Source organism: Perna viridis, chromosome 9, assembly GCF_037379345.1.
Source record: "Perna viridis isolate PV_CMFRI_1.1 ecotype Kerala chromosome 9, ASM3737934v1, whole genome shotgun sequence".
NCBI classification, from domain to species: domain Eukaryota; kingdom Metazoa; phylum Mollusca; class Bivalvia; order Mytilida; family Mytilidae; genus Perna; species Perna viridis.
Genome location: NC_142453.1, coordinates 16856295 through 16870019, shown reverse-complemented (window position 1 = coordinate 16870019; position 13725 = coordinate 16856295). Strand labels below are relative to the sequence as shown.

Below are 13725 nucleotides of genomic sequence, written 5' to 3'. Positions count from 1 at the left end.
TTCTATCGGCAGATTTTTTTTCATGTTGGTACATGTATTTGACACACTCAAGTCGAAAAGCTGAATACGTCACAACATTTACCTTTTTATCAACGCTTTGGAACTGTGGGAAACATACATGTAACTCCAGTCAAGAGTACGTGACCTTTGCGTATAACACTCAGTAAAATCAATAAAATCGTAAATACGGTTACAATGTATATAGCAAAGCGTATAAATATTGAGATAAATAGTCCATTAACGCCATTATAAAGTAAATGCAGCTAAAATGTTATTCCACAGGGTAATTTTTTTGATAGAGATTAGTTATAAGTTTTTAAGCTATAAAGTTTGTGCAGGTGGGTTTGTGGTTTTTTATTATTATTATTATTATTATGTTTATTTGTTTTGTTTTTGTTTGTTTGTTGCTTTTTGTCTCATTGCCATACCGAAGCATTGTTTATCTACTTGTTCCTAGTTCCTAGATCTGTTTATAATTTTGACAGAGCACTTTCGATATTCTGTCCAACCAGTGCTGTGAACCAATTGGGAAATATATACACTTATTTTCTTAACCATGGAAACTTATTACACAAATGTAAAACAGGATTACTATGAAAAATCGACTTACATGTCACATAAAAGATGTACATTAAAATCCAACATTACGGAACTCATTATAAAATCGTAGGGCCACCGTTGTCAGTAGCGATAAAATGAGAAAGAAAACCTGATACCGTACTTCCAAGGCAAGTCTCTGCACACTTTATTGTACATTGTACACTAAAACCGACTTTCCCTCTTTATTAATTTCCAGCAGAAGGTTTCGATCACAATCGAACGACAATCTTGTCGGTTTGTTAATACCGTTGGCGCTATTTAGAACAACTCTACGGTCTTTATCGTCTTATTCCCGACTTGTCAACAATTATCTTCCTTTGGAGCAGGTGTCTATTCGGAACACGTAAGGTTTTCCATCCGATATCGACGATACTTTAGAAAATCTCGAAAGTCAAAAGGGAATTTCTCGTTCTACTGACCCTGCCATAAATTTTCTTTACCCGGGATACAAATGAAAATCATCCTTATGTAACCTACCAACAAAATGAAACGCCCTGTAAATTTTAGAAACACCGTTGTGTTTGTCTGCTGGGGATTCCATTTCCATTCGAGTTACCTCTTTTTTTTTCTGCACCCGAATCCGAACATCGATTAGAGAGACTTCGAAATTATACCTGCTCTTACGGGAGGTTACTCTGCAAAAACATGATTTTTTCGCTGCGTTCACCGCCACAGAGTAACAGTTCTAGATTCATACGAAATAAAAATGTACCTTTTAAATATCATACACGTGTGTTTTACGTGTGTTTCTTTCTTGAATTAGAACGGGAAGTTTACATGAAATGATCAGTTAGTTTTGAACATTACCCAGTTTCCGATTCAGGCACTGAGGCTAGTCACAATTAAGACTTAATAGGTCATATGCTTTAGCACACACCGATATTTATGAATATTCATTGTCAGCTGCTTAATCTGCTTCATAAACTGGTTCCTTGTTAATATTATAAGTGACCCAAAGATCGCTACGATTTTAGAGCATATCGCATTTGTACAATTTCGGATGTTTAAAGTATGCCAAAATCAGTGACAGTGAATATTTTACGATTAGCGACTTTGAAGACTTCAATTTTTGATTTAAAACAACTATCATATGGTTGACTGCGACATACATTCAGTCAAAATTCTTCGAAATTGTCATATTCCTGCAAAATGTATGAGTGCGAGCACTTTTAATTTCCATAAGGGTCTAAAATTTATGACTTAAATGCTAATTGTTTAATACAACTATCATGCTGGTGACTGCGACATATATATTTCAGTCAAAATTCTTCGAAAATATATTCTTGCAAAATGTAAGAGTGTGAACACATTTAAGTTTCATAAAGGTCTAAAATTTCTGGATAAAATGTTTAGAATTGTCTATATATATATGACTCTGTATCATGCTGGTGACTGGGGGCAAAAACAATTCAGTCCAAGTTCTTTAAAGACAGGGGCGTAGCAACTGGTACGGCAGTCAATATTTTTTGTTGGTAGTGACTCGGGATTCGGATACTTCGCCGTTTTTATGGAATCACGTTACTCTCCCGCCCTCTCTTTATACAAAATTCAGAACTCAAAACTCGGAACTTGAGAAAACTGGCACCCGCTTGTTTCAACGAGTATTAAGAAAAAGGCCCCGTCTAACAAATTTTCAAATAATATATAAGGAAACACTGGTATACATAAATGTCCTTGGTATAAAGTGTAGTGACAGTGAATGATAAGACAAGAATGCCATAGAAGCTTTTTTTTATTAGTTCGACCCAGTGGTTATTAAATATGGTTTTGCCTAAAATCCAGGCAGGCGGTGATACATCATGTTCGATAATCTATAAAACTGTATAAATACGTTTGTTAGGTCCTAAAACAATTCTTCCTATGTTCTCATGTCCTTGGATCTGCTATTTATCGTGAAATATTTTTTGACAGGTTTTAGTGTAATAATTCTGGCGGGAAGATTTCCAGACCTGTACTTTTTCTGTAGTAGAACATAACCAATTTTTAAATTTTAATATCTCCAGTGGACTACTTTTATCAGCACTTCTTTTTTCCAATAAAGGTTCTAAGGAGGCTACATAATGATTTACAATAAAATAATATTTGGTATTAACAAATGCATGAATCATCCTTTATAAGCTTCTGCCTGGTTTCAAGGCAGAGCTGTACTTAATTTTTAAAATCTAACCCTTTCTAAGGTCAGGTCATTAAATTGATATTGTTAAACATGTATATTTCATGGATATTGTATCATTGGCCTCTAATCATCAGCGGTCCTGCCAGTTATATTAAGATTATAAGGTATCAAGGACAGTATATACATGTGGTTCCTGAGCTATCTGATTATAGAAGACAGACAACATATATGTATAAAGTATAAAAACTATAGTGTATAAAAATCTTAACGAAATTCATTAGTTTCGAAATTATTGAAATCTATCTTGAAGTATTTATGCTGCTTATAGAAAGCAGTAGGACCTCAATGGATCGAGTTTACCATTAACCTGAGATACGTTTGACAGTTGCTGAAGCCACTATCTTCCTCGTCTAGAAGCCACGATAGGTGGTCTTTAAATAATTGATTGGTATTTGGGTCATTCATTATGACTGACCAATGTTTCCTCAGTACAGAGGATTATTTTTTAACAGATGGTCTGTATGATGTAACTAAGGTCAGAGGAATCTCAGTTCATATAGATCTTTTGTTTGATTTTTGTCATTGCTTCTTTTCTAGAAGTTTTCATTGCATCATCAATCACAATTCGTATTTCCTTAGTGGAGTACCCTCTGTCAGTTTTGTCTCAAATAGATTTAGCATGGATTCAAGAATATAGGGATCACTGTAAAGTGATGTTTCTCAAACTTTCCTCTTTTGTTAATCCAATAAAAAAGCCAGAAGTATAAATACTTGATCGATGCAAATACTGATATGTTTCAGTTTTTTTTTTTTTTGTTAAATGACCCAGTATACCATAAAAGTAAATTTTGTCCCCATTAATGATAGTGTTATCAAGGTAGTAAACGATGACAGTTCATGTGCATTGTTTGCAATTAGAAACAATTCATTTATATCTTCAGGATTCGAGTTGTATAGAATTATACCGTCGTCTCTCAATCGTTTGTGAAGAATAAAGTAACTCTGTTTTGGGAATATATCAAGATTTCATCTACAGTCTTTTGCTTTTGTAGGGAGAAATATCCGCTAATTTGCTGTCGTCTGATTTGGAGAAAGAAGCTTACATGAAATTGACAACTACAGTTCTATTTTGATAAACCTGATCGGTAGGCATAATCACGGCAGATGTATTAGTTTTTTTCAGTAATGACTTTATATGAGATAAGAGTAGCGAAGGAGTCATGTTGTCCTCATCAGAATGCTGCTTAATGCCGCAGCCATCACTGTTATTAATATCTCGTAGATTTTATTAGGAGCATCTTGGAGGTTGTAATATGGTTTTTTTTTCATAGTGACATAAACAAATGTTCCAAGGTCTTATTAAAGTACTAATTAAGGAAGTAGACCTAAGGTAAGGAATATCACTCTTGAAATCAGTGATATATTTGTATCATATTTCACCAAAGCCTATCAAGTTTTTATTTGAAAAAAAATAAAATCAGTCCAAGTTACTTTGATGCTTACATGAGATTTATGTAAAATGCTAAATACAAACGTTCCGATGATTTATAAGAATTATGTCACTTACCCTAGGTCGACCTCCTAAAAGTAAATTGTTATTGTTTATTACAAAACAGTGCCCGTTACAAAAGAACTGGCTATTTTAACAGACCTATTATCAAAGGACAAAATGGCTTACACTATTCTTACACGTCTTACCGTTCATGTTGTTTGAATAACATTGACTAAAGGTGGTTTCAGAAAAGTCGCTTTTAATGATGTAGACTCACTTGAAAATATTGGATTGGACAAGAAATGACAAAGTCTTGTGGAAATTTAGAACTTTGTTCTTGTAATAGTTTTTTTCTAGACAATCAGAAGATAACAGGTTGATATTGAAGTCTGATTTTGTGGTTCTTGAAGCTGTGCTAACGAAATGAGTGTTTATTTTATTCTGCATTCCTCAGTATTACTGTTACGCAGAGGAGTACATTTTTTCTCGTATTAGTAACTCATCCTACATCAATGAATTGAATATAATGAAACTTTCAGAATAATTGCATATATTTTAATGGCACATCATTTGTTCTCCAAGGTACATGTAAGAGACGAAATGTCGTTTTTGGTATATGTAACCATTGAGGACAACAAATGAGTTAGTTTTCAGGTTTATATTGAAGATTAAAATATAAAAAAAAACTAATAGCAACACAAATAATATGTATATTTATTACTAGAACATCACACAGTTTCTAATCTATTATCCAGAATACATTAGTGTATATGATTGCGAGGAAAATTATCACTAAAAGTTTTTATATTCTTGACTTACATAAAAATCTGAAGTTGGTTAGTAAATGTATGAAGAAATTAGAGAGAATGGGTCAAAAACACCTATTTATTATTACTCTAACATTGTATAACGCATATAATACACCGATTAACCCTATAATTGTCTGTTCAGGTTAAAATAAATTGTTGTACATGTATAAATCATGAAAATATATTCAAAATGTGCAATCCCGTGAATTAATCGATTTGACATGTTGTAATTGTAAGTTAATAATATATACCCTAATTTGCGTAAAATAAATTGTATTCATTACCCAGTTAAATACGGTATGAATCCATTGGGCCCAATACCTCTAATGAACTTTGGCCTGAGTCAGACGAAAAAGTAGTACTGGACAGACACAACATTTCTACCGATACTTTGATGTCTTACAGAATACCATTTACAATTATTACTCAGAGTGAATTGTCTTCAAAATCTTTGAAATGCTGACAAAAAGATGGATAAAATAAAATATATACTCAATAGAATTATTTCAGATGCAAACCTAGTGCCAGTTTCAAAGATTATTTTGGTGTTCCGCGGGATATTTAGGCATTACCTCAGGGTTTGGAGATTAGTGTAAAAATGAATCACACGTCGTCCCCCGATATTTCAGGTGGAGTGTCCTAGATGTATACCGGTCAATTTAAGTTGTGCTTTATTTCCAAATGCATATGGTCCAAGCTTCAGACAAAAATGTAGAGAATCCTATGGAATCCAGAGATCATCATCAGTTTTACTGGTCCATTCTTTTTATAATACTTATTGCTATTTCGTCCGGTCGACCTGTATCTTCTAGTCAATGGTTACAATTCATCGTCTTAAAACAAAAGCAAAAAACACTAGTGAGAAGTTCAATCCTCCTTAAATGGTGACTTTAATTGAATTTTCAGCAAGTTCCTGAGGATGCATAAAAATAATGACATCATATCTCTAGAAAACAATATGGAGGAGGGCTAATGAGCAAGAAAGATCATAACTGGGCTGGAGTAGATGGGTGTCAGCAAGAAGGACAGACACAAGCGGAAACATTGTGTCCGAGCCTTATCTAACAATGGCACAAAGAGGACAGATGATGCAAGATTTTCGGAATGGTTAATTTTCATAAAAACTGCAGCTAAGTATCTTCATCATCATGAATATTCAGATCTTTGAACGGTGTGCAATCAAGGCTTGCTTTGAATCACATAAAATCGGGATATATAAACTCATGCTTTTTAATAGTCACCTTATTGCAATTGATACTGCAAATTTATGATGATGTTTTCAAAAACTGCGATATATACAATGCATTTCAAAGGAAATATAACAAAAAATCTGATTTGACGTTTCTTTCAGCTATATTTAGTTTAAACAAATAACTTGCTAATAAATAAATTTTCTTTATAACTTTTCCGTTATATCACTTCCATGAATACACTGACCAATGGTGGACTGTGATTGTCCTCTTATTGTCCCTTGGGTTTTGGGTCATTGTCGAGACCTTCTATTGAGAACAGGGCTATTAATGGAAACGTATTCATTAATTCAATATAATTGGAAAATCATCAAGAAACAAATTGTTACATTGAATTGAAAATGCACTCAACAACAAAGGTACAATCATGCTAGAGGTACTTCTGTGAAATGTTTCTGAGGAATTAAATACTCATAGAGATAATTCCAAAAGGCCCTTTCCGTGTCATCGAGGCTACCATCTGCGTAATAATATTTAATATTGAATAAACGTATATAAAACGAAAATCATCAATGGAGTTCGATTTGTTGCCTCATGCATGTTATGTAAATTGTAAAGTATCATTGTGTTTTGTATAAATGAACCCAATGTCCATTGTCGATGATCACCAGTAAAGGCCTTCTATCACAATCGAATGACAACCCCTTAGAACAACATTATGCTGTTTACCGTCTCTAGATATGCGAATTACGTTTTTTGACTCATTTCCAACCACATATAAATATCCTCTGTTATCGGCAACTACTCCACGTGGTTCTTCTAAATGTTTTATTGTGTAGCTTGCTTCTATGGTCACAGTTTCTTCATCGTTGGTTGTAATTGAATAAATGTTGTCATTTTTGTCAGATGTGAAGAAAATTGTTCCATCATGTGCTAAGCATAATTCTAAAGGATACAAGTCTTTTGCTGATATCGTTCTTTTCTTCTTCCCCTCCCAGTTCATTTCAACAATTGAACAATCACCTAGACATACCCAGACATTTTCCTTTAATGATGTAACATATTCTATGCGCTCATTGTTTGTTTTCAGATTAATAACTTTTTCATTCAACTCCATCTTTTCGACATCTACAATTCGGATGATATCTCCAAAATGTTTTGACACGATCACGTGACGTGTGTCATATAGAGCAATGCATCCTGGTTCGAATGGTAAGTCAATTGACTTGTGTTCTGATCCATCAAACTTGCAGACTGTTAGCTTTTTTTCTTCTTTCATATTGAATAATAGTTTTTGGTTTGACAGAAAGCAACCACCTTTAACTCTACCAAATGCCTTGGTTTCAAAAGAAGATTCCAAACTAAGTTCGCCTTCGTTGTTTTCATAAGTCATTCTGAAACAAACAATATAAAGAGTATAAAATGTTTGGAAGCGTATTTTGACCATACGCATATCTATTTAAAGTAGAAATGTCGACTTTTAAATAAAAGCTCGATATTCTGTGTTTATTCTCAAAATTTCGAGATATTAAAAGCATGAATTTTGATTCTTCGAAAATATAAAATTTCGACTTTTAGGTAACAATGCAAAATTTCTACTTTTGAAAATCCAAAATGTTGACATTAAAACAACACGAAATTAAGGCTTTAACCACACAAACGTGAAATTTTTATTCGAGTTTTCGACTTTTATTAACTCATTTTGACTACAGTACCTAAACCGATCTGTGCAACAAAAATTGCGATCGATCATCGATCTGTCAAACCGATCCATTAAACCGGTGAACACATCACGTGACCAATGAGCGGTCAATGCATTTTACGGTTTTTCTTGTTTTCTTTAACAATTTTACGCATATTTACATAATGCAATAGATTAAAACATCAATTAACACTTTTATGTCACATTTCTTTTATTTTAAACAGATCATCAGTCATTGTACATAACAAAACTGCGATCAGATCGAGCATAGGCTGGGCGTTGAGTTCAATATTTAAAGTAAAATGTCTGTCTGTGTCAAAATACCGACAACAATGACAAATATCTATTTCTACTCGATAAAAGTATTCAGAAAAGCAATTAATATATTTTTGCAATGTAACAAAGCGTGTCGAGATCCCGGAAGCAGACAATAAAACGAACAGTCTTCGGATTTCTAAATGTTCTACATCAGGAATTCCGGTAAGGAAAATAAGACTTACAAATTGTTTTGAAGATATACAATCATTGGTATGACAAAAGTAACAATTAGAGTTTTTGTTCTACATTAAAAAACCAACTAATCGATCTGGGAGTCATTGTCTCGGAACAACATGTTTTCAACTATTCTTTGACAAAAAAGTCTTAAGTGAAAAATCAGTCGTAAGTTATGACGTCACAACTTACGACTTCTTGTGCTGTATGCTTTTTGAGAAGCTACATAAGACTTTTATTAATCGGATTAATCGGATTAATTATTATGACAAAATGACAAAACCGAGCTACGAGTCAATTTGTATAAATATCTGTCAAAACTTTTGTTCCGGAAATGATTATTTAAGAAAAAGGACTTCATAACTACTTGCAAATATTTTAAATTAAAACTCCAAAATTTTGATGTTTTGTTAATAAGCCGAAATTACAAGTTTTCAATATGTCGAATATTTGACTATAAAACTTTCGAAATTTCGAGTTTTTAGAAGTAGAAGTTTCGTCACGAAAATATTTGTATGCCCCTACATATAATAAGCTTCTGTTGAAATGTATAACATGTGCTATCTCTAGAACACGACGATTAAAGTTTGGGTTGAAAATTATCGAAGGAGTTCATTGTCCAACGAAATATGTGTACATAATGAATCATACAACATTAATGTTACAAAGACAAGTTAACAATGAGAAAATAATATAGCAATCTGTTATTTCGATGAAACGACGAAAAAACGGATATCATGTTAATATATTTGTTGATAACTTAATATTCGCATATACCGGTGTTGATTTTACATTAAAATTGTCCTTTTACCATGAAACCGGAATTCAGTTCCCATATATGAACATACACTGCAATGCGTCGTTCTCATACATTTCTCAACAAACATTTCTCAATCAACAAATAAACATTGAATAACGGCTTTTAACTGACAAAAAGTTGCGTGGTTTAAAAGAAAACCGGGTCCTTGTAAATTGACAAACGAAACGAAATGGAACGAAAATGAAATATGTGGAGTAAGAAAACGAAATCAAAAGGAGACGTACGAAAAATGTTAACTAAGAAACTAAGAAAACGAAATCCACCGAGAATAAACGAAATCTGTAAACTAAAAACTAAAACGGAACCAAACGAGTCGCATGCGTTGTCATATCATATGCAGCAGGAATATTGTCAATTATCGTATTAAAATCCCATGCTAAATTTGACGGAATTTTTAATCGACAACATATTTGTCCAGTGTGATCTACTGTCTACATTGGATTCCTAAACTCCACAAGAATCCACACGAACAACGCTACATAGCTGGATCTGCAAAATTTACCAACAAATCACTTTTAAAACTTTTTACTTCTATTCTCACGGCTGTCAAAGAGGGTTTCCAGTCCTACCATGACACTTGTCACTCTCGTAGTAGTATTTATTTAATGTGGATCCTGCAAAATTCGAAAGATCTTCAGGAAATCCTCAATTCAAGATTATTGTCAGATAACAATAACATTTAAAAACAATTCCAAATCATCTTCAAAATATGCCGAAAAAGAATGCTGGATTTTTTTTTATCGACAACATATGTGTCTAGTGTGTTTGGCGCGTTTTCAACAAACGTCGGCATCTCAAAGGGAACAAAGTGTGCTCCTCTACTTGCTGACTTATTCCTACACGCTGACTTTATAGACTATATCGTTTAACTAGATCCTTTAATCTCAGTTTCCTCTATATAGATGACGTATTATCTTTAAACAATCCTAATTTCGGGGATTTGATACATCGCATCTACCCCAGAGAACTTGAGATAAAGGGATACTATAGACACTGTGAGGTCAGCCTCATATGTTGGCGTACACTTAAAAATCGATGGTAAAGGAAAATTATTGACCAAACTTTACGACAAAAGTGATGAATTGTCAACTTTCATCTTTTGCAACATCCCTTCAGAACCTGTGTATGGAGTGTTCATATCACAGCTCATACGTTACGCCAGAGTTTGCCGAAACTACGCAGACTTTTTGTATCGCGCTAGAATTTTAGCAAATAGGCTTCTGGAACAGGAATATATTGCTACAAGATTGAAGTCATCACTACAGAAGTTTTATGGTCGTCATCATGCTACGGTGTATCCATCTGTGCCCATGAAAACTGATTTATTCAACGTGTCATTGTTTTCCTTTCCTCTTTCGTCTATCCCGGACTTGACTTTTTATGAGCAACTTGGCGGATGTTTCTAAAAAAGAAGAGGACGCTTACCCTACCGGTGCACATGTTCCATGCTCCCAGGTTTTAGTGGAGTCAGAGTTTCTCATTTGTTTTTGTTACTCTGTTATGTTCGTCGTTGTGTATGTCTGTTTTTCTAATCTGGTCTTTTTCCCTGGATTACATTCTTTGATTACCGCTATAACCTAAGTTCCCTTGATTACTCTTTCATATGGAAAATACTTTATGCCGTAACTATATATACTTTTTGTATCGCGCTAGACTTATTACAATTAGGCCTCTGAAACAAGGTTATGTTGCTATAAGATCGAAGTTATCACTACAGAAGTTTTATGGTCGTCATCATAAATTCGTGGATCGTAATGGTGTATTCATATTTTTCATAAGAACTGATTTGTTTCGCCTACCCTGGACTTGACTTTTTATACGAGCGAGTGCTTCAAGAAAAGCAGAGGACCCTTACCCCAACAAGGCACCTTGTCCATTCTCCCAATTCGATTGGAGTCCGAGTTGCTCTATTACTTTTGTTTACTTCGGTTATTTTAAATTTTTTGTTGTGTGTTTCTGTTTTCCATGCCTGGTCTTCGACCTGGATTTATTTTTTATTTCCGCTAGAATATTGGTTCTCTGGATTACTCATTGTAGTGTCTGATAGAGTTGTTTTTCACTCTAACATATCTAAGTCTTTTGATGAGGCTTAATTGATCAAATTAACTGCAATGAAATATATTCTTACTGGTTATATATTCTTAAAGTTAAATTTTTATTCACATTTCCTCACGTTCAGCGTGAACGCCAATAGGAATGACACGCCCCTTTTCTGTCACGCAAAAGAATTGATTCATTGTAGAATTTACAATGAAGAAATGTTGATTGCGAAATGTTTGTTGAGATTTGTATGAAATGATGCGCATATTGCTGATTAGAGTCGTATACCGTATGAAGACTTAATTCCGGCCAGATGCATAGTGAAAGTCAATTTTTAATGTAAAACCAAAACTATAATGCCAATATCAAGTTATCAACAAATATATTAACAAAACATTTTTTGTGATTTAATCCCTTTTTTACCAGGAATCCTGTCCATAGAAAATACAATCAGTGTAAATGTCCTTGAGGATACCTTATTATCAGTTAGTAAATCAAATTGCTGATTTTTTTTAGTTTTGTTTTATTTTTGTCGTACTAGATTTTTGTTTTCGGGAGATACTTATTTTCCGTTGACCACTTTTTTTTTGCACGCCATCCTGGTGTTAAATTAAATAGTCATGATTGAAAACAAGTAAAAGCGATATCACGTATCAGTTTTGAATATGCCGATCTTGAAGACAAGTTCTTTCATAGCTAATATCACTTTATTTTTGCAAGTGTTCAAAAATTCCTTAAAAGCTGTCTTATTTTTTGAACACATGAATTACCTCGTTTGATATGCATAATTAGATTGTTTGGATTTTAGGGTCTGGAATTAATAATTTATACGTTTCACCTTGTTTGAATGCCAGAACAAGTTTGTGAAGGTAGACGAAAAAAAGTAAATAGATGAATGAGATCATCTAAAAAGCTTAGGATCTAGAACAATACCTAATTAAAAAAAATCTACTCAGTATACTGACCATGTAACTTTACTTTGTATTCATTTTTAAATCGAGACAACATTGTATTCACAATGAAACTGCAAGTGATCATATGTTATTCTTTATAATAATAATAAGATTTAGGTTAAACTTATACTCTTTTTAGAGACAAAAAAAAATATGTACTCACGACATGTCAGAATGCAGGCCTCGTATAAGGTTCAAGAGGCAAATCCAACATCGGTAGTTCATGACCAGTTTAAAGAAAGTGTTCGATATAGACAGCTTTAAAAATAACTAACATTATCATTTTGAACAGGTATAGTTTTCCAAGAAAAAGATATGGGTGAATTTGTTCTAGTAACTTAACTGTTTTATTATTCATCAATGGCTCCTTTTTCAGTCGTTGATTTCATTTTTTATGAATAGGCAATCTATTTATAGATCAAACTAAAATTTAAATACCTCATTAAAGTAATTCCTTACAATAATTTCACGCGTATCATATTCTGAACTATCTATGTCAATGTACAGGGGATAAAAATTAAAAATCAATTAAATTCATAGCCGACATAAAAAAAAACTATTAATGTTTAACGAAACCACACCCGATTTGCCACTTACTATTAATTATTTACCGGATCCTTGATCAGGGCTTTATCTATCATAAACGACTCTGTCCTACATTTTAAATGGAACTTTTCTATATTCAACAATTCCTTAACCAAGAATTTCATTGTATTAATCAAAATTTCACGACTACTCAATAAACATCATTTCTGTTAGCATTGAAATATTTGATTTGTGTATTGGGTGGTCTTTTTTCATTTTTTATTTGAAAATTTTCTTGGTTGAACGATAGTGCTTAGAACAACAACAATCGTCTTCTTGGTTGAATTTGTTACATTTATTTTTCAAAAAAAACACACCAAGCGAGAAATTTAGATTTGGCATCTTTTTCGGAATAAGCTAATAGACCCTAAAACAGTTTTACGCGAGTGTAGCCACGCCACAATAATGTGATTACTTTTTTAAAGTTCAAGTGAAAAAAACAAATCTGTTAAATTGTATCAAAGCTTTGGATGAAGCCTCCAGCTAGGGAATAATTATTTCATTTCTTTCATATCACAACTCATACGTTATGCCAGAGCTTCCCGAAACTACGCAGACTTTTTGTATCACGCTAGAACTCTAACAAATAGGCTTCTGGAACAGGGTTATCTTACTACAAGATTGAAGTCATCACTACAGAAGTTTTATGGTCGTCATCATGAACTCGTGGGTCGTTATGGTGTATCCATCTGCACCATGAAAACTGTTTTTATTCAACGGGTCATAGTTTTCCTTTCCTCGTTTGTCTACCCCGGACTTGACTTTTTATGAGCAACTCGGCGGGTGTTTCTAGAAAAGCAGAGGACGCTTACCCTACCGGTGCACCTGGTCCTTGCTCCCAGTTTTTAGTGGAGTCCGAGTTGCTCATTTACTTTTGTTACTTTGTATGTATAATTTTAGTTACTTTATGTTCTTTGTTGTGTATG

At 33.4% G+C, this 13725-nt stretch overlaps 1 protein-coding gene across 2 annotated transcripts; it reads right to left on the bottom strand.

The window, feature by feature from the left end:
- Positions 1-6264: 6264 nt before the first annotated feature.
- Positions 6265-12577, bottom strand: LOC148606994 (uncharacterized). Of its 2 annotated transcripts, none has more exons than XM_088544957.1 (2): positions 12378-12577; positions 6265-7601 (listed from the first exon to the last, which is right to left on the bottom strand). In XM_088544957.1, the coding sequence occupies exons 1-2, from the start codon at positions 12437-12439 to the stop codon at positions 6872-6874; spliced, it is 792 nt and encodes a 263-aa protein (XP_088401083.1). In that variant the 5' UTR covers positions 12440-12577; the 3' UTR covers positions 6265-6871. The 2 variants fall into 2 exon arrangements, with proteins under 2 accessions (XP_088401083.1, XP_088401084.1); XM_088544958.1 differs by lacking the exon at positions 12378-12577 and adding an exon at positions 9751-9835.
- Positions 12578-13725: the final 1148 nt, after the last annotated feature.

Coding starts and splice junctions, on each gene's coding strand:
- LOC148606994 (XM_088544957.1), bottom strand. CDS start 12,439: ATGAACTACCGATGTTGGATTTGCCTCTTGAACCTTATACGAGGCCTG. Junction 7,602..12,377: donor GGCCTGCATTCTGACATGTC/GTGAGTACATAT, acceptor TGTTTGTTTCAG/AATGACTTATGAAAACAACG.